Consider the following 26,574-nt stretch of genomic DNA (forward strand, 5'->3'; position numbering starts at 1 on the left):
GAATATTCACAGTCTACTGGCTTTTTGTTGTGCTTTCAGTGCAAATCATTACCCTAACAGATAGGTTTCCTATAGGCCTACTACATCAGACTACAGTTAAGTTAAACCAAAGACCTCCCAAACTACCACCATGTAAATCACAGAAGGCAATACAGACATGCCTCAGGAGTTTGTGCAGCACATCTGATGTATCCAGGATGCACTAGATGACCAGCATAGCCACACATTGGAAAAAAAAAATAAAAAAAAATGACGTGTTCTAAGCACATAGCTGATATGCAGGTTGGCCAGAATATATATACTAGGTCCAAGATGCATTATAGTTCGCATGTATATACAGCCAGCTCATGCATTAGTAGCAGTTACATGAACAGCTTGGTCCAGACATCCAGAGGATGTCTCTTTCCACCTAGATTCAAACCTTTTTCCACCTAGGTTCAAATTTCAAATTAAAATAAAGGAAGAGATGCACAAATGTAAAAATGGTCAGAACGCTTCAGCTCCAGGGTAATCTATTTCTGTACCCAGTTTCCAAAATTGGTCTGTAGAAGTGTGCCGCAGAGACAATGGGGCAAACAGCTCTCCCTCCTACACCCTTCTCTCCACCTGACACTTTCCAGCTTTTGGCAACTCAGGAAATTCCAGGACTTGATGTGGTTTGTCTACCTGGCAATTTTCAGTAGATCTCTGTTCCAATACTGGTACAGTCTCCCCTTGATCCCATGGAGATGTTTTATTCATGCAGTCATAACCTTAGTAAGGAATTTCACAAGTCTGCCATCCATTTTGTGCAGAATACTAATTTCTACTTGAACCTGGCTCCAACTATCTTTGTTTAACAGTCTCTAGCTTTTGAATGGAAAGACAGTGAAGAATCAATTCCTGCTTGCTCCTTCCTTGACATTTATGTTTTGAAAACCTTTGCTATATCATCCAAATCATCGCTTTTCCAAGCCAAAGACTGCTACATTACACAGTCACAAAAGCTATTTCCTACTTATGACTGTCCTTTCTGCTCTTTCCATGAGAAAAAACTGGAAGCATGATGGAACAAATTGTTCCAATTTTTAACATATCCCAGGAATAACACTGACTTGGTGTGCAACAGAGTAAGATAATACAAATCTCACACAGCATTCTCAGGGTATGTAACCACCAATGACACAAGCACTACAGTGCTTGCATCAAACCTTCCAAAGAAGTTTTCAAACCAACACTAATAAAAGAAACAACTTCAGTGCCTTGCTAAAACACCAATCACAGCTTACTTCAAGGCTGTCCACTCAGTTAAGACAATGCACACATTTGGAATATTGTTAGACTCACTGGCAGTGAGGTGGAGGATTGGCATTTTAGTGGTATTTACCTTAGACATGGTAACACGACATCAAAGCTAACACTCAGAAGACAGATGTATGCTTAATAAATTTTGCATCTCTCTAACTAACCAGAAAATGCAGCTGATAAATAATCAAACATTTGTAACATGCATTAGATACTGTTTCTCTGCCACAGGACAAATTCAGCAATACACTATGTGACTCTGACCCACCCTCCAGAAAATGTTACTTCCATTTTTAACTGAGGAAAACTTTCTGTTCAGAAGGAAAACCAAACTGTTGCAACAAGGACAGGACCTTTATCATCCTTCACAGATAGAATATGCTACTATATCAGTTTTGAACAACTATAATTGCATGTTCTTTACTGCCTGCAGCTGCCACTGCCAAGGAGTAATGTGAATGCATTTAAAGAAATATTATTAACAGACTTGCCAAATGATCTCTTTCAAGCTAAATTTACTGGTCTACAAGACTAAAGTAGGCAGAACAAGACGTACTGTGAAGAATACAGTAATCAACTTAGAAAAAGCCAATAAAATGAAGCCTGATCTGAGGAGAGCTGAACTGAGTTTTGAAAAGCTAAACAAGAAACCAACAGGAACAAACATCCTGCACAGAAACCCTGTTACCCGTGTCTCTCCCTAGACACTGACAGAAGTAATCATTCTTCTAATAAAGTGCTTCTCTGAAGACTGTTTGCCTCCTTAAGCCACTTCTAGAGACAAGAGGAGAAATTCAGCAAAATAAATAAAAAACCAAAACACACTGACAGCTTTTTGAGCACACCTCCATTTTTCCTATGAGAATAAACTTGACAAGCAAAAGCCAAGGTACTTTTAACTGTCAAGTACCTATAAAGAACAGTAACAATCAGAAGTTTACACCAAGATGTAAACACACCTTTGACGTGAACCTCTTGCCTGCTCTTTCAAACCTGAAAGCAGCAGCTATGTACATGAAGAAAGGGAGACATAATTCGTACTCTGTCTAGATAAGGGCCTCCTCTGCCTGGCTCCTACTGAATTTTGTTCCCTGCTATTCACATTGTTGAAATGCATGTCTAAACATTTAGAAAATTAAGTAAAACCTTAGTATTTTTCCCCTATACTAAAGCATAGGAATAATCACAGCCTCTCAAGAAGTTCCTCAAGTGAGCTAAAAACAACATTGCTGAACCTAACTATTTCTATGCTAACAAAAACAAACCCAAAAAACCCCTCAAAAAAACCCTTGGATTTTCTAAAGTTCTCCATGCGTTCCCATTTCCACTGCATGCAAAACGGGTATTAAAAGGCATTCAATTTGACGTCTTGTTCTCATTCTCTTAACTGTCTCACGCAAGTTTGCAGTTGTCTCTACAGACTCTCACAGATTCCCTATACGTAGGAGAAAGTCGAAGGTGCTAAAAGAGAAGCATGGCCATTTTCTACTCCATTCCATGCCTATTACAGGAAAAAAAAAAAGTTGCACTATCCTAAAGTGTAAGGGAAAAGACTGCAATTGAAGTACCCAGAACAGCTCCTCCCAGATCAAGTTCTGGGATTCATCATGCTTCTACCAAGATATAAAAGGTTTCAAAAGTAATCAAAATATATTCACTTTTCTCCAGTAGCCTGTTAAAATTTATTTCTAAATTAAGCCTATTCAAGAAAAGAAAAAATTAAGAGTGAAGTGTTACATAAAATACAAGAGCATCTTGAAGACTTCACATTGTATATAATATACACACATATGCAGGTATCCATATAACATATATTATGTTAATTAAAAAAAAAATCAAGAGATTGATAAAATTTATCCATTCCTCAGAGTACAGAAGCAGCCCAAAAACATTGACAGACACATTCTTGCACATTTGGTTAAAGCCTAGTAAAGTTCCCATCTTCAGCTGCTCATCCCAACACTGCAACTTCCAGCTGATACAGCTGAATTGCCATAACCAATTTGCAGAGGTGCTTGTTCATTTCAGTTTACAGCAAAGCAGATTACTTAATTAAAGCTAAATAGTTTTATTTAGCACCGATGACAGGCTGCACACAAGTTTCTTCAAGTCTAAAGTTGTGTGCAACTAAATCATCCGTATTTGTGACCTCTACACTATGGCAGTGTTAGCATAGTAATACAATTTCCTTTATTTACATGGCTGGAGAGACTGAGGTTAACAGTGTCCTTCATTCATTTCCTTCACCTGACCTAGGTCTATCCATCCTGCAGCAAGTCCCAAAGGTCCTCCTCCAGTATGTCCTTGTTATAACAGCCACACACATTCAGCAGAAGTCTTCAGGAAATGCAAACTCCAGTTAAATCCACAAAAAGGGCAATGCAACTTTTTATTCAGTATTCTACTCAGAAAAAGAAATCTATTAACATTTAAGTCAGTACCAGGAGAAACAGTTTAACAACCATGTCTCAGCACATAATGCTGGCTAATGCCACAGTCCACAGATTTTTATTGCACCTTTTCCAGAGAACACATCAACCAAAGAATTTAAAACATGAATTTAAATAAAACTGCCACTAGATGGCATGACAAAAACCAATTCAGACTTTTTCACAAATTTGGGAAAAAAAAAAGGCACAAGATTTCACAAAATAAAGCTGCCTCAAAATTATTTTTTTTTTATTTTAAAGCTTACCCATTTTTAAGAAGGGTAAAAAGGAAGACCCAGGGAACCACAGGCCGGTCAGTCTCAGCTCCGTGCCTGGCAAGATTATGGAGCAGATCCTCCTGGAGACTATGCTCAGGCATATGGAAAATAAGGAGGTGATTGGTGACAGCCAACACGGCTTCACTAAGGGCAAATTGTGCCTGACAAGCTTGGTGGCCTTCTATGATGGGGTTATAGCATCAGTGGATAAGGGAAGGGCAGCCAACATCATCTACCTGGACTTGTGCAAGGCATCTGACACTGTCCCGCACAACATCCTTGTCTCTAAATTGGAGAGACATGGATTCGATGGATGGACCACTCGCTGGATAAGGAATTGGCTGGATGGTTGCCCTCAAAGAGTTGTGGTTAACGGCTCAATGTCCAAGTGGAGAACAGTGATGAGTGGTGTTCCTCAGGGGTCGGTATTGGGACTGGTGCTGTTCAACATCTTTGTCAGCAACATGGACAGTGGGATCGAGTGCACCCTCAGCAAGTTTGCCGATGACTCCAAGCTGTGTGGTGTGGTCGACACGCTGCAGGGAAGGGATGCCATCCAGAGGGACCTTGACCGGCTGGAGAGGTGGGCCTGTGTGAATCTCGTGAAATTCAACAAGGTCAAGTGCAAGGTCCTGCATGTAGGTCAGTGCAGTCACAAGCACAACTACAGGCTGGGTGGAGAATGGATTGAGAGTAGCCCTGAGAAGAAGGACTTGGGGGTATTGATTGATGAGAAGCTCAACATGAGCTGGCAGTGTGCGCTTGCAGCCCAGAAAGCCAACCATGTCCTGGGCTGCATCAAAAGAAGCATGACCAGCAGGCCGAGGGAGGTGATCCTGCTCCTCTACTTCGCTCTTGTGAGACCCCACCTGGAGTACTGCGTCCAGCTCTGGGGGCCCCAGTACAGGAGAGACATGGAGCTGTTGGAGAGAGTCCAGAGGAGGGCCACGAAGCTGATCAGAGGGCTGGAGCACCTCTCCTATGAGGACAGGCTGAGAGAGTTGGGATTGTTCAGCCTGGAGAAAAGAAGGCTCCAGGGAGATCTAATTGCGGCTTACCAGTACCTGAAGGGGCCTACAGGAAAGCTGGAGAGGGACTGTTTATGAGGGAGTGTAGTGACAGGACAAGGGGTAATGGGTTTAAGCTGAAGGAGGGTCGATTTAGATTAGATGTTAGAAAGAAATTCTTTACTGTGAGAGTGGTGAGGCACTGGAACAGGTTGCCCAGAGAGGCTGTGGCTGCCCCCTCCCTGGAAGTGTTTAAGACCAGGTTGGATGGGGCTTTGGGCAACGTGGTCTAGTGGAGGGTGTCCCTGCCCATGGCAGGGGGGTTGGAACTAGACGATCTTTAAGGTCCCTTCCAACCCAAACCATTCTATGATTCTATGAGTTACTTTATCTTCATTTTTTTCTGGTTGTTCATGGTACTGTTTCACATCTTTTTGATGCATCGTTTTCAAGATGTGAGCAGGTTTGAAAAGAATTAAGTTTACACAACCAAGAGATGGTCACATTTTGCAAATCCAAGAAAGTCAAAGCCAAACAGGGCATAAATGGACCTAGTGTATTAATGAAGAAAAACTGACCAGAGTTCTTGTATTCTTCAGCAATAAGAGCAAAAACCATTCGCAGCCGACCACAATTCAATGGCAAAACAATGTGCAAGCAAGACACTTAAGCTACTACAGAATGTTTATCGGTGACTGTACTTCTGTTAACACACTGGTAGAGAGTGGAAACAACTGCTTGCCTTGGTTATGACAGCAATCCTAGCATTGGAAGTGAACTCTCCTTTCTTCCACAGTCATTGTTAGTCATTTAACTTTAAGCAACTTTTAGACTATATCCTGTGACTCTGTAAATTATTAAGTTTGCTAATCGTTTTGTCAAGCTAAGTGTTTAAACATTTGCTCTTTTCAAAGTGAAGTAGGCAAACTTGGTCAATCTAAATTATTCCTTTAAAATCCAGATTTATGACAAGATATGATTACCAAGTAAGGTATTAACCATCTAGATTCTCCCCACTGATAACAACATAACATCAGAAAACTAAGTCCAATAATATCTAGAAACACTAGCCATGATTAGGAGTCCATACTAGATTGGACAAGGAAAAAAATAAAGCACCTTATCTCAACAATATCAACATAACATGAATAAGGGGGCACATTGATTCAACAGACAAATGAGACCATGTAAGGTAATGGTGAAATAATACTAGCCAGAATTAAATACTGTTGCTATATCACATTTACCTGCCTAGTCACAGCTTTATTTTGTAGGTCCTAAATAGAGCACAGTTTTAAGGAAATTCCTGAAGAACCATAACCTTAACAGTAACTCTCCTATCTGGAAAGCCCACGTATTAAGAAATTGCAAAGCATGGGAATCTATGAATACAGTTATGTATTTAACGAGCACATACACTTTAAGATGCTTTCAGTCCTGATGCTTTTGTCCAAATTGCTATTCAAGTATGGGTACATCTAATTATTTCTGTCCTCTTTTGCCTTCTGTAATTCAGTCCCATACCATCCTTCTCCTCAAAAAAATCAGTGTTGGGTGAAAATGATGCAGGGCCAACCCAAGCCACTGTCAACAGCCATGCTGCCCTGCGTACCTTGTGCCTGCGCCTGCCACGGGAAGCACAGTTGCCAGTTTGGAAGTCGTTGGCTAGATTTTACATAAAAAGAGGCTTCACTGAGAGGTCTAAAATGTCTCAACCCAACAGGAAGGATAACATGCCTCGCACTGTATTCACATGAAAATTATCATTCTGTGTGGGCATTAATCTTACAGGACCTCAGGGAGTTTAAACAAAACCCAGTTGACAAGCTCAGAAACAGCTTTCTAAAACCAGAGGAGATGCACCCTATTCCCTCTGGCTAAAACTGTCCAGATTCATCTGAAAGGGCAATAGCATATCCACTGCATGTGGGGGTATGGACTAAATCTCTTTTTCCTTGTTAACACTGAATACAAGGAAAAAAGAGTGACTATGGGAAAACAATGGGGGAGGTAGAAGAAGAAACTATTCTACAACACTCATACTATGGATGAGAGGCCTTCCATATGATCTTCGTTTCTACAACAGTTCACTTCCAGGCAGTTTCTACAAGTCAGCAGTCACTGCACAGTTTTATTACCAAATGGGACAGAATATTAAAAAAAATACTTGAGCAAAATCTAAGTACATACACTGGCTGGTTGGTTTTTTTCTTTTCTGTTATGTAACTTGGTAAATATTCATTTCTCATCAGCCTCAGCCAGGACTACATTAAAAATGATTCAAAAAAACTAGTGGCTAAAAATTTTTAACTCCAGGCCCACAGGAGCAACAACTTAAAATCACTGGGCATTTAAAACTTTCCGGACAGTATAGCAATATGCAAGCTCCTAAGAATGTTAGTCAAGGATACAAAAGAACAACATACCACCTCTCCCCTTAGTTGACTAAAGTGAGAACTGCTAACAGGGGTTTGAAAATCTCCTGAAAAACCACCAAGAAAATTAGCAAAACTCCCAGACATCGGAACTCCAAGTCCACTGTCAGTTCTCTACTCAAGCATTTTGCATTTGCATTATAAAAATATTGAGATTTTCTTAGTCCTTCAAGTAGACTCTGAAACTTTAGCCAAAGAATTGCTACAACAGCCCAGAGCTACCATCACAGCAAGCAGAAAAAAACACACCAAAAAAAACCCCCACCACAAAAGAAAAAATATATTTAATTAATAAAGAATTAGATCAGAATTGGAACAGTTTGAAAAAAATGGTGATTTGAGAATATTAAAAATGTCTCTTGGTCAAAGGAACTGTAAAGACAAACACTTCAGATCTGACAAGCCCTTTAACATGCTGTGCTGATCTGTTTTTTAAGAGGTACCTGATAAAACAGACATTATGTTAAGAATTAGCTGAGAAAACAAGAGGAAAAGCAGTTGTCAGTGGAAAACAGTAATTAAATTGTTTCTAACATAATTTCTCTGAGGCTTCTTTCTGTTCAATACAATTTTTAATCAATAGTCTCAAAACAAACATAATGCTAATGAAATATTCAGCCATAAAGAATTGGTGGAATACAAATCAGACTAACAAAAAGTACACTCCCTTTAAGTGACTGGGATCATTGAGTAACTAAGTCCCAGATGAGGAGATACACATGTAAAAATCAAAGAAATCACGTACACAGGTTGAGGTTATATTATGGAAAACAACAATCCTAAGAAAGACTGAACAGTCATTTTGACAAGAAATTCAGTATGAATTCCTGCTGTTAATGTGACCCTTAAATTAATCTGCAAACAGTAGAAAAAATAGAAAGTATTAGTGTCTAACATCAAGAGGATGAAAACTGTAAAATTTTGTAGTTTCCTAGAGTTCAACCTTCTTGAATGTTGGTAATTATGTAAGATAACAGAAAAGATCCAATGAAAATAGTTCAAGAGGTAGAACACATGACATTGTAAAAGTTACTTAAAAGTTCAGTCTTTTTGATTCACCAAATGCGGGACAGCAGAAATACTTATTATCTGGCTTATATAAACAAACTCACAGAAACAAAATCAGTACCAGGCAAAACCTCTTCGGTTTCTTGTAAACATTAGTCTTCCATCATGCCTTTTTTCTACTGCATCAAATTCACATTTTTCAGGCAGAGTGCCAACTATTGGAGCGCACCAGCAAGAATAACCATGGACACTGTCTTTCACATCTCCAGATTAAGAGTCTGAAAAGCTCACAATATTACAGTTCAGCTAAGCACAAATTACTAGGTTTAACACCAGCCAAGTTTCCTAAAACTGATGGCATTTGTTACCCAAAGAGCAATTATCTGTAGTTCTGACATTACTTTATGGAGAATTTACGCAAATCAACACATAAGCTGTGACTTCAGCCAAAGATGTTTTTATGGAATCAAATTTACTGTCAGAATCCCTTTTCATAGAATCAAAACAATAATGCGTGCACAGATTCCTTTTTAAAGTAGAATGGTTTTGATCTTGTAGCTTTAACCAACACCTTGACACCCCTTTCCCTCCCAAACCACTTCACTGAAGTATCAAATACTGGAAATGACTGCTTCACAAAAAAGCATCAAATACTGGAAATGACTGCTTCACAAAAAAGAATGATGGAGATGAAAAACAGTGCGAGCTCACTGGTCTAAAGTTGTGAAAGTTCAGCTTGTAATGCTGCTCGGTTAAAAATACATACATTCAGCTAAGGAAATTGTGGGGGTTTCAATTCACCTGCAGTAAGAGAAGTAGGGTAACACATCTACACACATCTACAAACTTCAGATAGAACCTGCATGAACTAAAAAAAGAAAAGTAATTCTGAGAACTTGACCTATGAAACATAATCTGTTATAGACACCTTTCCTGCGTACTAACAATCGGATGACTGTGTCACATAAGGACAGAATTCAACTGTTGCTTAAATGGGCAGTGGCATGAGAAAACATTATGTTGGACTCATATTTTTTCAGATGTTAAGAGAGAAAGTAATTCCCAGCATTACAGCAGGACCCAGAAGCTAATGTGTCTGTTATCTTGAGCTAATTCATAAAGCACTGATGTAAAGAATTAGTACTTTGATGAGCCAAATAACATTCAGATTTCTTTTCATTAAAAAAATAAATGCTTTTCACTTCCTAGTACTTATTCAGAACTGAAAGTACTTTGCACTATAAAGAGTTTAAAAATCACAATTTTTTAGCTACCACTTCATTAGATTTGACATAGTAATTTCTTAGAGAAAAGAGCAGTCCACTTTACAAACTAGCAGAAAAGAAAAGTAACCTGGGAATTAAACTAAATCTTAATGCTTACTGTCAAAAAACCCCAAACATATCAGAGAAAAGGCTCTTTGATGTAGAGAAACTTGGGGAAGTAGACGGAAGAGAAGACATCCACAACCCTTCTCTGTCACCTACACAGGCTTTATTTGCCAGTGTGACACCGGATCCTGGTATTAACGATTCATAGCCAAGGAACAGAAACACATGTAAAAACACTCAGTTCAAAGGGGAAGGAGATGATGCAGCTGTTAAAAAGGAGGAAAAAGATTTCCCCTTCCCAGAGACAGAAATCATCTTGAGGCAGAAAGAAATGAATTGAAATGCACAAGTTCTGTTCTACTTGTTACAAACAATTTTTACAGGAAAAGTAAAAAATGAAATTTGTTTCTCTAAAGGAAAAAAACGCACAAGTTTTTGTGCTGAGGTATTATCTCAGAACTGGTTTGAACTATAAATGTAACCCATCTGCTTTTTAAAAATTGTTCTCAAGAATATTTGCATACCAGTGTTTTTCCAGAGAACTGAGTGGACTGATTGGTGGCTGTTTTGGAGGAACTGCATTTTGCTAGATGTTTTCCACTGCAGATGAAGAACCTCAGCTGTCTGAAGCTAAAGATCAAACTCAGTAGTTCAGACTTACCTATTCAATCTCATCCCCATAGAACAGTATGCCACATTCAAGATCTTTACTAATGCGGGTGATCTGGTCAGGGGTCGTGCTTTAACAAAAAACAAAACAAAACAAAAACCCACCAAACCAGGAGTTGGTAAGGTAGAAACCAGCTTTACTAGAAATATCGTTAACTAAAGAGTTGCTGAACAGTTAGCAATCCAAACAAACTTCAGTTTCATTTAGCTCAAAAATTAGATGTCAGTACTCACAAGAACAAAGGTTTCTCCATCACAGTCTGGAAAGCAGTGGCCTTTCAATGCAACTGGTCACCCCAAAATTACCAGAAGACATAAAAATTTAGTCTTAAAAATCCACCCTCCATTTTTTACAGAAAACAAGTATTTGTAATGAAAGCATCTGCCATAATTAAGTACAACTAATTAACACGTTTTAAAACAAGTGGACAATTCCTGCTTTGCCTTCAGCTGCATGCAAGCTGGACTATTCTTAAACAGCACAGAGCCACACTGTATGAACCAGGGCAGGAATGAGAATGAACATCAACTGAAGGAATTACATTCAGCGATGTCAGCTGTAGTGGGTCAGACCAGTTACATACCAGAGGGAGCAACAAGATGAAGGCTTTTCTGAACCTACTTCTAAGACACAAGGCAGTCACACTTTAGTAAACCGACATCAGTCTCACTTGTTCTGAACACAACTGGCTGAGCTTGTGCTGTTTTAGACAACACTTCTCCTTCATGACTGTAAAGTGGAAATAAGCAGATTCAGTTACACGCTGAGAAAGTAAAGCATCACAATATACTTCACTATAATTGACATGCAAATAGCTGCTGTCAACACTTATTCACGTTCAGATTCATATCCAACATTTTGCACGTAAAAACAAGAGTAGAGTTTCAGTTAAAGCTGGCTGAATACCAAGCTGGCTTCCCTTACTGTTTGCACTGGCACCTTCCTGCTATTTGACCTGCATTGGTTAGTTTGACCCGCAGCTGTTTTTCTACAAAGAGCACTTCTAAAAGTAAGATTTTAAATGTGCTTTATTGCAGCATAGAACTTCACTGCTACATTAAGCTTTTTTTCTTAATTTTTAAATTAGTTGATCATCTTTCCTGTCTGTCTCACACACACACCCTCAGGCACCCCCAAGACCAAAGGAGTGTCATGTAGGCTTATATTTGTTTGTGACAGGCACCAGAAAAAACAAACAAACCAACCACACAACAAAACAAACAAACCACATACTCAATTGGGAATACCCAGCCCAGTACACATGCACCAAAGTATGCTCCTCATTGAAAATCTTTGCAGAGATTCTGTATGTCACTATTCTTGATCAATTTCATTGGACAAAACTGATTGCTGAGCAATTCTAAACTGACAGGTAAATACAAACGATGCACCTTGGCTGGATACATCTTCCATTTCATACTGTAGGAAGAATGATTTGAGAAGAATGTGAAGGCAACTAAGGAGACTGAGACAGTAGAGACAATACACAACCATTCTTCTCAAAACAGACACTTCACAAGAGAAGACACTGTAAGCTTGTCCACTCTAGCCATAAGAAGGATTATTCAACCAAATTAATTCTTCTTGCAGCAGACAGGCCTCAGTCTTGCGAGAACTTTACATCAAGCTCATTAAAATTTTTACAAAAACTTCAGTGTCATTTTTCAATCATTCCACAGAAATTACATAAAACCTCATTAAAAAAAACAACTTTAGTGTGTTATATCTATAAAATTGGTAAGACCCTTGTTACATCTTTTTAGACCTAATTCTTGTGACCAGTAAGTACTAGGTACATCTGTATTTTCCAGCACATGGGACACAACACGGATGAGATACTGCTGTTGAAAGACAGAGCTGGTGAAGACTTTCCTGCTTCCAGCAATAAACATTTAGCAAACTTCTATCAGCTTCCAAATAGACTATTCACTTAATTTTTTTCATTCATTAGAAGAGGCACAATAAGAGGTTTCAGAGACACAAGCAGAGGGTACTTTCAGAAAGTTTGTGTCTTACCAAAAGTAAGGTGTTAGGGTAGAGCATCAGAGACAGAGTAAGTGTTTGCTCTCTCAACTTGCTTGTATGCGGACAAGGCATGAGCAACTTGAAAGTGACTAGCCTTCGTGTGACTCAGATAAAGCTTGATCTTAATTCTGGCAAAGTTAGTATTTCACAGCTACTGACATTTCACCATTCTAGTTCAGAACTGGCCATCTCTCATCAAGTTTAACTTTCCATGACTGGCTAACCTTCACAGAAACTTCAGCTGAGTCGAGGCAAAGGATCACTAGACAGTTTGTTGCTAACGAAGCAGCAAATGAACTGAGCAGTTGACCCAGCTGATCAACATTAGAGACAGCAAAAAACTACAACCAACTAGTACTCAAGAACATGGGGCTAAAGAAGTGGGAGGTAAAACAAAAAGCATTGAGAAGGTAGTAAACAAAAATATCTAATGCTGAAACAGATTATTAATCAAGACCATTTCAAAGGTTTTAAGCCACCAGTCAAAACACGTGATAGGAGAAAGAAGTAAAGAATAGCTCTACCCTTCAAGCAATGTAGAAACATACATATTTCTTGATAGGCAAGGCTTAACCTCTTAATAAAAACAAGTGTGGAAAGTCAAAAAGACTCTACAAGCTGCATAAAAAAAATAAAAATCTGTTCTCTGGTTTTGTAAAAGCCATGAATCAACTTGACAGTTATCCTGAATTGAAGACCATCTTTCCAAAATACCTGGCTGTCATAACAAAGAATCACTCACTGACTTCCTCCCGATTCCAGTGCTCGAGGAGAAACAAATGCCATCGCTTTCACTAGATGAAAGGGTATCAGCTATACTTTGATGGCATAATACTTGATGCCATGGCCGTAGGCTTTGGAACACTTCTAATATAATTTTTTGCAGGACAACTGCTGGCTTATCTACCATGAAGAATTTCGTAACTTATACAAGGAGGCTTTCTAAAGATCTCATTTAAATGCAACTTCAGTTGTCATACTTCCAAGACTTTCTCATCTCATGCACGCAACAATGTATTTTATGGGTTTAAAAAAAAAAGGCAAAAAAGCACACACAGATCAGTCCAACCAGAAAAATAAGAACTGCTCAAGTCACAGCTATACTGCTATCTGCGGTAAAAAAAGAATGCGTGATCAGCATAAGGGAGTGCTGTTGCTAGAGCATTCAGAGAGAGGTTCTATTATTATTGCGTGGTATTTGGTACAACTGGAAGCAGTTTAAAGAACAGGACTCAATTTATTTTTAAATAATAATCAACTTGCAGTGTCAAGCGAATAGAATGTGAGGTCTCTGAAGTGTAACATCAACTGTGCTTGTACCATGAAGAGAGTCACCTATGAAAGTGCAAGCAAAAGGAGTATCAGTGCTTTCCACAGGTTTGCCATTAGATAAAGTTTTAAAAGTGTATCAGAATTACTAGTAATATGTTCTCATCATTACAAGAGCTAGCATCCAGTTCTGCAGTCCTGGGCATAAGAGGTTTGTCACTGTTTGGTGGTGTTTTTTTAGAAAAAACTATGTTAAAAAAAGTATTTGCAGTTGAGATTTAAATGCACTTACTAAATTTCCAAGCTTTTATCCAGCAAAGATCTCTTGCTAGCATACAACAATTTCCAAGCTTTGATGAGGTCTCTAATCCACAATCAAATTAATGTTAAGCATGAGTAGCTTTCAGCAAGAAGCAGAAAAACTTCAGTTCCAGTCTCCCTGTCCTCACCCCACAACATGCCTGACTTTTTGTCATGCAATGTACCATGCTGAAGACAGGAAAAAAACACCACCAAACCACCACTAAACAAAAAAACCCCAAATTCACATAATTTTGCCTTTTTTTTTAAAGAAGAATCTCCAGATATCAGGATGGATGAAACAGAAAGGCATAGTGTAAATCAAGCTGCAATTACACATTGAGCATCAGTCTTGACTCAGCATAAGAAAGTAGTACGCACAGTGGAAATCATTTCACACTAAAGGAAAAAGAGTAAAATATAAATAGCTAAGAGGAAGAGCACATTGTGTTGTCCTGAACTTTACTAGGCAATTTCAAATAAAAATGCTTGATGCTCACTGCTTCCATAGATTTCTAAATCTACCAGGAAAAATCCTAATTATGTAACGGGTTCACCATGCACTTACTACAGATTTCACCAGGCAAAAGCATCACCTCTTATGAATTACAGTTCCCCTAGAGGGATATTTTGACAGTGTTCCAGAATGCTTACCAATTACAATGTAATCAACAATCCTAAGTAAGTCTCATTAGAGTCACCACCTTGGAACTACTGATATTAATACTTTTCAGAGATGACCCTAATATGTGGAACAAAAGATGTTTACCTCATATTAAAGATATTGTCAAAAAAGAAAAATATGGAAGAGACATTAACATGAGCATCTTGAGTATTAACCTACCCTTGTCTCCCTCAGGTCAAATATCCTCTTGACTATACAGCTGGTTACTCATTTGTATAGAATACAACAGCAGCTGCTGCATATTTAGCACCACAAAGTTCTATTTTATAGTGAAAAGCAATTTAAGCAATTTTTCTTAAATGGTTCATTTCCTTTAAAAGGTGGTCTTGCCACAGTAACACTAATTTCAACAATGCTATTTACGACAATGCTGTTCTCATTACAGAACTTGAAAGTCTCTATGGATATATTCTGATACACCAGCAGTACTAACTGCAATAACAAAACATCAGAGCTTTAGAAGCCAACATTATGTACAGTTAGAAGTGCCTGTAACATAGGATTAAAGCAATGACTTTTGTTCAAAGCACAGCTTGTTCCCCCATTGCAAGACAGACACAGGCCACCTTCCATCTCTCCTAGAAACATTCAGATTTTTTTCATTAACAGAAAAGCATCCTCTTAAGGACACAGCAACTGAACTTCATTACTAGTATAAAAACTACTAGCTGATTTACACATGTGTTCAAGAGAGTTTGTTGTCTTTCCACCAGAAAAAGCGAGACAAACAGCTAACACAGAAATATAGTGTCACATTCAGATCAAGTGTCACATTAAATTACACTAAGCAGAATCAGATCTTGACTTAACCAGGCAGTAAGCTAAAGTGTTAGTTCTTCCTAGGCTACTTACAGGCAAGCACAAACAAAACACATTCTCATCTGAAGTTATGAGGATAACCCTTACCAAAAAAATATCACAAGTAACATGTGCCTTCAAATTTCATTAACATAAAGTAAGAGTTAACCTATTAATGTCCCCCTTAAGTTTTGTTAATGTGTCAAGTGACTATGGCTTTCGTTCTGCAGTCAAGGCTCACCCTACTTTAATTCTTCATCCAGTCTACTCCCACACAGAGCATGATATTTCCTCAGACATTGCAGGACAGCTGCAGGATTCAGAAGACAGACACCAAATAGACTACACAGATGCACTGAACGCAGTGTGCATTTCCCCATATAGAAGTCTTATCATTTACTTACGCACTGAAGCTTGTCAGAAAAGTGTAGTTTCTAGCCCCCACCCCCTGCACACTCCCTGTACAGCTTGCTGATGTAATGAGGAATTTATAGCCTTTCGAAGTTCTAGCTGGAATGTAATAACAAGGACAGAGTAAATATACAGTTGTTACCAGATTCATCACTTCTGCCCAAAGGGTCACTTCACCAGAAATGTAAGGTAACAGTATGTCAATGCCTGTAGGCAACTGCTCACGCACACACGCTCCCTCTCCTCCTCCGGAGAGGGCTATAACACCCTTCTGGTGCTTTGCTTTGCAGCCTCACGGGCAATCACAGCATTGGTTCCTTGACACCAAGCCCACAACGCAGCAAGTGTCCGGTGAACTGGCCGTCATGACTCACACTGTGCAAAAGGAAATCCACATGATCACACGGTCCAATTTAAAGCACTGAACCTCCGCACACAACTTCCTCCTGTCAGCACCCACAGAGACAAGAACAGAAAAGCCAAACCTGTTACACAAGGTGTAAGAGTACTTCTATGGAAGGAGACGTATCAGCCACGCAATTATTCCAGGCTGCCCAGGAACTACTTACATCACAACTGATCTCTGCCTGTTGCTGGTATCCGTATCCATTTTCACTACAGCCCATGGTCATTATATACTAAAAAAGTTTTTATTAATTTGTGGAAGTTGTTGCAAAACTTTTTGAAATCTCACATGTGACTTTAATTACTTCTTCAGACCATGCAAAAAACATTTACCAAAGGGCAAGATTTTAAAATAAGATAGATATGTTTTAATAGTTGCAGCAATTGGCTTAAATTGTAAGTTCAGTAGTTTCCAGAACTCACCTATGTAATCTAAAGAGACCAACTACTACTGTAAGGCATGATCTACACAGATGCAAACCGTAAAACTTGTAAGAAGTTTACCTTCCCAGCATAAAACTGCATGCTCTATTGCCCCTACAGCACAGACAAGCTAAAACAAACACAAAAGACAAAAAAAGCCCCACTTTGTGTTTGACTTCAGTCAAGGACAAGAGAAGCTTGCTTCAGGACATCCTGTGTTGCCATCAGAAGATGCAACCTCAGCTTCCCCTTCTTGCACTCTACCTGTCCTTGTAACAGCAGAGGACTTCCACAAACACAAACCAACACACACCAGGAAAGTTATGTGGGTTTAAAAAAAAAGAAAAAACACAACAAAACCACCAAACCCAAACACTAACAACACTGGAAAAGTCAGCTCTTTTGGGAATATCCGGTGAGTCTCCTTCTCTGCTCCACCAGGACGAACACTGACAGGAATTCAAGGCAACTGCAGAAATCCCATTGGCCAAGCAGGGTTGCTTTTTGTAGAGAAACTAGCTAAAACGGACCATAAACTACATCCCACAGTTGCAACTCTTAAACCATGAAGAGAAAGCACACAAGCCCTTTCCTACTACCCAATCGCTAGCACCCACGCTCTTTTTTTACTACTCTTTCGCTTGTGCCAATGCAGTTCCTTTGATGACGCACCTGTTAGCTGAACAACTCAGTTGATTCAGCATGAAATCCCAAAAGCAAGACACCATGGACACAGAGCTGTACTGTCTCTCCAGTAACTACGTGTCTACTTTCCCTTAGGGACACCAACGTTCTCCTCTTCACTCAGGCACATCACTACTTAAAGCTGCAAGCTCACTTTTGACTGCTCCAATGTACAAACTCAAAACAAGCACTAATTGAGAAAGCAGTTAGGAGTCCTCCACGGTGGAGCTCTGAACTGCAGAAGATAATAAATACAGATCATGACTTCTGGGAGGATCCTCCTACCTGGGAGCTGATGTGTGACATTGGCATGACTCTATACTTCTGTTTCCAGTTCACGAAAAAGTAAAAAGTTAGGACAACTTGCATTTACTTTGCACTTCCACTCTGAACACATCACTTAACTCAAATGGAGATAAAAATCCCACCATTCAACTAAGCAAAATGGACTTCCAAACAGCCCACCATAATTTTTTTTTTTCTTGGACCTTAACACTCCTTTGGTGTTCACTTACTGGGAAATGTGTTCACTCTGAAACTTAACTACACAGCTTGTGCCACCCCTTCTACTCAGCATGACTTGAATTTACATAGTTCACATTTAGCAGAAGTCATGGCACTTTGGCAAAGTGTCAGACTAACCATCACATCTTCTAGAAGTGACTGGCCATGAGCTACCCCGTATTTTCCACTGATAGAGGGAGCTATAGCCATATATAGCTCCTTAATCCAAATTATATTAAAAGACACAGACACTGAGCTGCTGCTGAATCTCTTTTTCCCGAGGTTTTAAAGAGACTTTGCTTAAGCTCAGTAGAACGCAGCTTAACAGAGCCAGCTACTTCAGTGGTGTCAAGTAGCAGTACACAGGCAGATATGTTTAACTGGATTTTCCAGAGTTGCACATGTTTTTCATGCTAAGATTCTCCATCTGGACAAGGCACAGATTTAGATATTCTTTAATACTACATTTAAGCCACTGAGTCTTACCTTAAAGTTCTTCCTCTGGTCCAAGTCACACACTTAAATTTAGCTAAACTGCTTTGTCTCCAAAGTTTAGCTCCTATGCTTTTAATACTTCCCTTGACAAGAACGTAATTATTAACATAAGATAAAAATGTAAGGATATAATAATACAATAATTAGATAAAAATGGCTCAAACACTCCCACTCCCTGTTCTCCCTTAATGCAGTTAATGGGATTACTTTTCAAAATATTTTGCTTGCTGGGAAGGCCCTAACAAACTATACTTCATAAAGTATTCAACTATGTTGCAGTTTATTAAAAAAGAAGTCAAAAAGCACTTAAGCTTCACAGCACGTACTACGACTCTTTTCAAAGTCATATTTGTAACTGTTTTAATGACAAATTACTGTCTCCCCAAATTAAAGTGGGAAAGTTTTGTAGAGAATGTGGAATATTTCAGGTTTTGACGTGTTTCTTCAGCATCTTCTAGCCAAGTGAGCTACAAGAACTCTAATGATCTGTGTAAGCTTGCCTCATCTAAAAAGCCTCTTTACCAAAGCCACAAATTGTAATTCTACATCTCTCAATATTTTCAGCAGCAAGCTCATTTTTTGCCACAGGACCTTAGAGTAGCCATTTAACAGTGATTTACTATTCATATTTCTTTTAAAAAAATGAAAATATTAAATTAAAAAATTAATTTGCTCCAGCCCGGGAAGCTTACTAAGTTTACAGAAAAGAAAAAAAACCAACATGATATAGCAAGCAAGTTTAGCTAGCTGCCCCAATGGATTGGGTATCAACACTCCTAAGGGAGAGAACCCAGATAAAACATCTTCTTCCTAGTTCATTATTCCTTGGTAAAAAAATAAAAGCCAGTATGACATATTCTACCTTGATAATCACCCTTTTCTCAGCTAAAGCTAATAGGAATATTTCTTCTGTCTTCTGGCCACCTACTACTAGTTACAGCCAAGTATTACTAGTCACTTACAGAACACTACACTTCTTAGAACAACCAGTACTGCCAATTGGTGCCAGACACAGAAATTACTGCCTTCACAAACAGGTGTCCTCCAAACCTCCTCTCTGTTTCAATGGTTGTCCTTGTACATCCTCCAATAAGAGGATCTCTAAAGAGCAGAAGCATGCCTGATGCTGGCTTCTGGGACGAGAAGAAATCAAAGCAGTGCTGCATGCCCAAACACCAGCTTGTAGGTTTATTTACTACTCTATTGCACAGCAAATGCATAAAAGAAGTGGAATAAAAGCATGATATATTCACCAAAACAAAAAAAATATCACCGCTACTAAGGTCTGAGGTATTACATTATCTTCCCTTACTATGTGGTAACAGCGTGGCTTCCTTAGTCCAGAATAAGATGACAGGCAAATCTTCATTTGCCTGACGAGAATATCTTGCTTATAAAGCACCTCATGTTTGGGTACAAATCCACAGGTCTGTGATATTTATTATTGACTTAGCTGAAATGTTTTTTGAACCTGAGAGTGCTTAGAAAAGCAGAAGAAGAAATTTTTAGAACTCACACACAAATTCTCACATTTCTGACTATCTACGCAGACACCTGACCACCTACGGCACAAGGGGCTTGGACATGTGCAGGCTCTAACCAGAACACACATCAACAGCAGCACAGATCCACCTCTGAAAGCTGATTCTCAGGTCTCCAGCTGCAAGATTTTGCTCTCTTTTCAAAATGAGAGCAGCAATCCACCACTTCTGCTCCCTCCAGTATAATAGTTTCTATTAATCCAGAAGAGACAGCAGATGCCCACCAGACAGATGTGGTCTGTCAGGCTGTATTGCTGCCAGCCTGTCACCAGCAACTATGATCTTATCTCCACTTTCTGTGCTGATGCCACAGAGAAAGAGAAAGCCCTGTTACTCATTTGAAACTTTCCTTGCTATTGCAAGTCCTTCAGGTTAGGTAAGCTATAAGAGACCTACCTGACAGGAGGCAGAAGATCATACATGTTTATCACCTACTCATATGTTGAGTTATCCTAGTCCGTGCTGCTGTGTAATGCATGGTCTGCCAAGAAGCAATGAAGTTCCTTTCCTCTTTCAAGAGAAACAAGAACCTCTATCCAAGCCAAGTCGTTGGCCTCTAGCAGTTCCAACAAGCCCATCAGGTCAGGAGGTTTTTCCAAGCATACTGGCACCAAAACATCAACAGAGGAAGAACACACATTTGCAGAACCAAATGTGCTTCCACAAAGCCATAATTCTTGCATGGATTTACTAGGACTACAAGAAGCAATCTATTCCCCTTTAAGTTTATGTATGAAGTAGAACTGTCTTTCCACATAGTGGATGACAAGCTTTTAGCTACAATTACTAAGACAGCAGCATCTGTAAGGACAGTAACTTTCACTGCTCAGAGTACAGGCTTTATTAAAAGATATTAGATGCTGCTTTCCACAACAGAATAGCAGCAGTTCAATATACAAAGAAAAACCAAAACCTCAAGAAAGAAGCTGATTCCTCCTCTTTGTTCTACTTTTCCATCTATACAGAAAATAAATACCACCACCTCACCCTCCTCACCGCCCCAAATAAAAACCCCAAACAAACCACAGAAGAGAGAAGTAAAGGCAAATTATAACAAACAAATTCATTTCATAGGTACTTACCTCTCCCAGAACTTTATCTGCCAGCTCTGCCTCCCTAAGAGGCAACTGGTGCTTTCTACAGTAACACCACATTTTCCCATATGCCCTGTATCTTTTATCCCTCACTCTGAGGAGGAACAGCACACTGATTAACCAAAATGAACATTAAATAAGAAAGTTTAATTGGAACACGTTACATACACTTCCTTCTCCCCTCCAGGAAATCAGTAAAGACTTAAGCCACACTTTTTTTTTTTCAATCTACTCAGCTTTCAAATTCAGTCACAGTTAACCAAGGGGCTCAAACAGATGAATGAAACTCAGCTGCCTAGAGCTGGCAAGAAATGGAAAAATGTGAACAATAAAAATTAGCCCTATCAGACAATATAGATAATATAAAATTGGAGTACATATACTTACCTTGAATAGGTGGTCACAAGGAAAAGTAATACCTCTCAACAGGTACACCCATATGTTTCAAATAAAACTTTGTTTTACAAAGAACCTCAGAAGCAGAGACTGCAATCTGATTTTATTTAATAAAGAAGAAATTACTAGTCATGCTTAGTTTTCCCGTGGTCCTTTTCCCATGTATGCTACTGGAATAGCTTGCCCCTCATCTTAGATGTACATGTGCTCTGACAGTAGGAGAGGCCAAAACGGGAACAGGAAAAACAGATGAGCTACATGCCAAAGCACAAGCCTTTGGAATAAGCTGACACAAGGAGTTCAAATTTTACATTCTTCAGTTGAATAAGGTCTACTTCTCAAAGAGACAAAACAAGACAAATCAGATTAGGATGTTTTAAAAACAATCATCCTTCATGAGAGGACATGCCCTCACTACCCCTTCCTAATCCCACATTCCCAAGATATTCGTCACTTTTTAAGGTGAAGTGGCTTGTTTCCAGTGTCTCTCAATCTCTGAGGGAGTGCAGCTACCACCGTGTCATCTCCAAGACACTTCTTCCAGGCTTGAATTACCAAACAAAACTGGTGAAGAGTCTTCAGCATAAGCATGAGAGAGAGAAAGAACAGCCAGCGCTGCACAGTTCTGTAATTTATTCTAAAGTACATTACTATATTAAACTACTGGTGGAAAGAAGTGCACCACTAGCATGTTCTTTGAGCATAACTGTAGCAGCTGCTGCGGCAGTGGATGAAAAGCCTGAGTACTTAAACAGAGTACTAACCAGTACCAAACAGCTTTTGAGTTAAAGACTATGCTGGTTCCATTTTGAAATTAGCTCTGAAGATAAACTGTCCAGGCTGATAAACCAGCTTACACAGTGGGCAGTACAAGAGAGTACAGCCAGACCTTCATTACCTAAATTTTCCTTAATAGGTTAGTTTAGGGCTGAGGCACAGATTAGCTGAATTGGCCAAGCTGTCCTTAATACGAGCCTTAGAGTTAACCACAGCAAGGGCACCAAATCACTTTCAGATCTGTATATAATCCTTAGTCTGACCGACTGTGGCCAAACAAGGCATTTTTTTTAGCATCTAGATACTTCTTGATCATGACCCTTTCTGTCTGGCCGCAACCCTCACATGCACAAAGGCTAAGGTTGGGTTTGGTGGGGTTTTTTTTAATGGATAGGGAATCCCCAAGTAACCAATTAAGCTGGCTTTAAGACTTTGAAAAACCAGGGCAGCACAGAGTGAACTTAATGGGAAGCAGATCTGGCCCACTATTTTAAGTAGTCTTTAGATAGTGGTGCGTGTGGGGAGGGGAGAAGGATTAAAGTTTTGCTTGAAGACTCTGCAGTGGCTAGGAGTGCTATTTTACCCTTAAAGTTAAGCGTATCAGTCCTACATTTGCAACCTGTTCCAGAAGTACACTAGTATGAGTACTTTTAGTAGGTGAATTCAGTGCCATATAGTGGTTTAAGTGCCAATGGCACATCACGTTCTGAGTTTGCAATTGGGCATTTTCACTCTGATCACATAGCATCCAGGAGACTGCTTCCTAGTAGAGGATGACCACAAACGCTCTAACACCTGGGAAGCAACAGTGCACAGGAAAATTCTGAGTTTAATAACCATTTGTTTTCCCAAATGAGCATACCCATAACACTAGCTCATTAACACACCCCCTTAGGCTTACGTCTCCAATTCCTGTTGGTGATTCTTAACAAAAAAAAAAAATCAAAACCCCACCCACCTACCACATTTGGATTAGCTGGGTAAAAAAAACAACAACTTATTTACACTTCACACCACTTACTCACCATGCTCACTGGAAAGCCAGAGCTGCAAGACAATAAGGCAATAAATCAGCCAAAAAAATTAAATACAGATAAACAGGGTATCTGGCACTTCCTTGAGCTGCAAGAAACATAAGGAAATCCACAAATTTTATTCATCAGGGACTACAGGAAGGGACAGCTACCTGCTACCTCAAGCTTGGACTTTAGAAGCAGGGTTCCTACTGGTCAATGTCCTATTAAGGAGGAAACAACTTCAAGGTTTAGCTTAACGTACCCTTCTTCAAAGTTTCTGGGATGAAGAAGTACTCAGAAGTCCCTGCAAAGCTAAATTCTATGCTAAAAGCTACGTAGATATAGTACTAAACATGTACACCTAAATCAGAAAGCAGAGGTCCCATCTGCCACGTTCCATGTAAACAACGCTATTAAGATGCATGCAGCTCTTAAGAACAAAGCTGACAGTTGTTTTTAAGTGTCTTAGTTCTGGAGTTTTTTTAAGTGTTTGTAATGGTTATGATGCTGGGAAACTGAAGTTGGGGAACATTATTATCTCACGCATGAAGTGCTGAAATCACATCTAGCTTATCAGTAAAGACATTCTGGTGAACCTGTAGGCAAAGGCACCGTACAGAGGTCTAGATTGCTTCTGTAACAGAAGCAGTGACTTTCCCCAAGATCAAGCCACCATCTGCCCTCCCTTCCTGAACTCTGCAGTCTCACAGGAAAAATCCAAGCACTTGCTCCATTTCGAATTCTGGTGTGTTTCAAACTCCAGAGAATCAAGCAGAAGTCTCTGTAAAGAGCATGAGGTCTTTTGAGCTCATCTGGAGAAAGCTTTGCATTTTTTGCAGACTACTGCTCAAATAAAGCCTATTCAAGGTGCTTTTATGCCTACCTTTCCATTTCTTTGTGTGGCAGCTTTTCTTCCTCTAATAAAGCATTGACACTTCACAGCAAACTTGGTGAAGAATATTCTTCCCTATTCTTCACACAGGGCAACTGGGCTACAACTAAGTTGCTAAACACCTGTTAACAACTGTGAATTTTGACTTCTTCCTTACTGAGAGCAGCAAGAGTTTGTTAATAACTTTTCACTGGTAATACTCCTTATATCAGAAACAAAACTCAGCTCCACAGAGATCACTCTATGATTTTGCAGTGATTCACTCTAGTATACAATGAGATTTAAGCATTTCACATCCTCTTCACATTATGCCTCCACACTATAACCTTAGTAATTAGCAACTTTTATAGCATGCTCTGAAATACAGACCAGTATATATCCCCACCTTCCAACTGAGAAAAAGAACAAGCTGGTTTTTATCATCTCTTCCAAGAATGGCTTCTGCAACTGCCAAATACAAAACACAAAGATTCAACCAAACTACACAGCATACCAAGTCCTACATATACATTTATCAGTTGCTCTGTTGTATGAAACACTGGCTCACCTCAAAAATGGGGCACTGGCTACATGCTTGTTTTCAAAATTCATCCTAGCAAGGTTTTTAAAACAAACAAACAAACCTCACCAAAACACACCCCCCCAACTATTACATAATCATATGATTCATAAGTTTTCTTCTGTAAAGTTCGGCCAGAGGCATGCTTTACCAATCTTTTTGAAGAAGCTGCTGAATGTACACAATGCTAAAATTGTTCATTTTAGACTGCAGAGTCAGAAACCAAGTCAATATTCCCACGTGTGTGCCAGGACTGTGATTTACTCTGTTTAAAAGCACCCTCCAGTTAGAACTGCCTCAGTTTTGCAGTATCCTTCTCAAAAGCTAGCCTAGGAGATCCCTTACTACCACCAACTTTCTGAGACGTGCTATCAACAATTCTGCTATCGCATTTTTCTGAACTGAGAGGACACGAACAAAGTCTAAAAGCTCAGGTTAAGGGATTTGCATTTGGGCTGTTTAAAGGACCTTTAATCAAAACAACAGGGAAATAATAAACTCCAGTCTGTAATACGTCTTACATCAACTACAGTTCTGCCCGATTTCACTTCCCAGCCACAAAAGCGGCCCAACCCGCCTGCGGAAGCCCCCATGCACGCGGGGCCTACGAAGGAGGAACCGCACCCTCCCCGACCACCGGGCAGTAGAGCCTTTCCGTGCCCCCCGCCCCTGCCAGGCGGCAACCCCCGGAGGCGCAGCTGCGCTGGACTTCCAGCCCGCAGCAGGCAGCGGTGCTATCCGCACACCTGCCCTGCGCCGCCCGGGTCAGGGGGGGATGCCCGGGGGGTCGCGCCTCCCGCCCGCGGCCGGGAGAAACGCGCACCGGGGAGGCGGGGCAGAAAACTCGCACGGAGCAGCGGAAGAGCGCAGCTCTGACGGAGAGATAGGTTTCAAAAAAAAAAAAAATTTTTTTTTTTAGAAAGGAGAAATAAAAACAAAGGCGGGCGGCGGGGAGGGGCTGCCCGCAGCCCCGCCGCCTGGACAACTTTCCCCAACTCCTGGCGGCTTCTCACCCCGCCGGCTGCCGGGCCGGCCCCGGGAGGAGGTGGCTGCCCGGCTGGCCGCCCGCCCGGCCCCAGCGCAGCGGCAGCGTGGGGCAGGCGGGAGGTCGGGATGCCGGCGGAGCCAAGCCCTTGCCCATGCTCCCCCCCCAGCTCTGCGCCAGCAGGGGACGACCGACCGCCGCCCGCACGTCCGAAGCCCTCTCGCCGTCTCCCTCCGGTTACCTCCTCGCCGCCGCCGCTCTCCTCTGTGCCGTTTCCTACGCTCGCCATGTTCCCGCTCCGCTGCCCGCCGCGCCGGGATGACTGCAGCCGCCGCGCCCCGTCCCGCTCCCCACCGCCGGGCGGCGGTCCCCGCCCCCTCGCACTTTCCCGGCCGCCCCCGCTCGGCTCGGCCCGGCCCGGCTCGGCTCCGCCGCCTGCCCCCCCGCCTCGTCTGTACGGGGCCGCGCTCGTCACCTCCTTCCCCCCCGCCGGCCGCCCCACAACTCCATGACCGTGCCCCCTCATTTGCATTGCAGGCCCCGCCCCCGCCGGTCGCTCGCGTGGCGCCCCTTGGCCCTGAGCGTCCGGCGCGGGCCGGGCTCCAGCGGTGCCTCAGGGCTGGGGCGGCGGAGAGGTGCCCTGGCACCGGCCCGGCCCTTCGGGCCAGCCGGAGGATGAGGTTGGCAGGCTCGGCCTATGAGGTGAGCGGCACGTCGTCCGAAACTCATGGCGAGGCCTCTTGCCTCCAGGAGGCCGTGCTCCTTCTTGCTGCCCCACGTCCAGCCGGCCTGCGGCTTGCCACCCCGCGCCACCACGACCAGCTGCACCGGGCAGAGTGCAGCGAAGCCTCGTTCAGTCATTCCTGCCGTCCC

General features: G+C 41.0%; 1 protein-coding gene across 1 annotated transcript in view; it reads right to left on the reverse strand.

Moving 5' to 3' along the window:
• TTC39B (tetratricopeptide repeat domain 39B) overlaps positions 1-26,126 on the reverse strand; it is a 79,284-nt gene extending 53,158 nt beyond the window's left edge. The window contains exon 1 of the mRNA XM_054810284.1: positions 25,943-26,126. Within this exon, the coding sequence (XP_054666259.1) occupies positions 25,943-25,990 (48 nt within the window). The 5' untranslated portion in view covers positions 25,991-26,126. The remainder of the gene's footprint in view (positions 1-25,942) is intronic.
• Between the last annotated feature and the right edge of the window lie 448 nt (positions 26,127-26,574).

The sequence above is a fragment of the Grus americana genome, chromosome Z (assembly GCF_028858705.1).
Source record: "Grus americana isolate bGruAme1 chromosome Z, bGruAme1.mat, whole genome shotgun sequence".
In the NCBI taxonomy this organism is placed as follows: Eukaryota; Metazoa; Chordata; class Aves; order Gruiformes; family Gruidae; genus Grus; species Grus americana.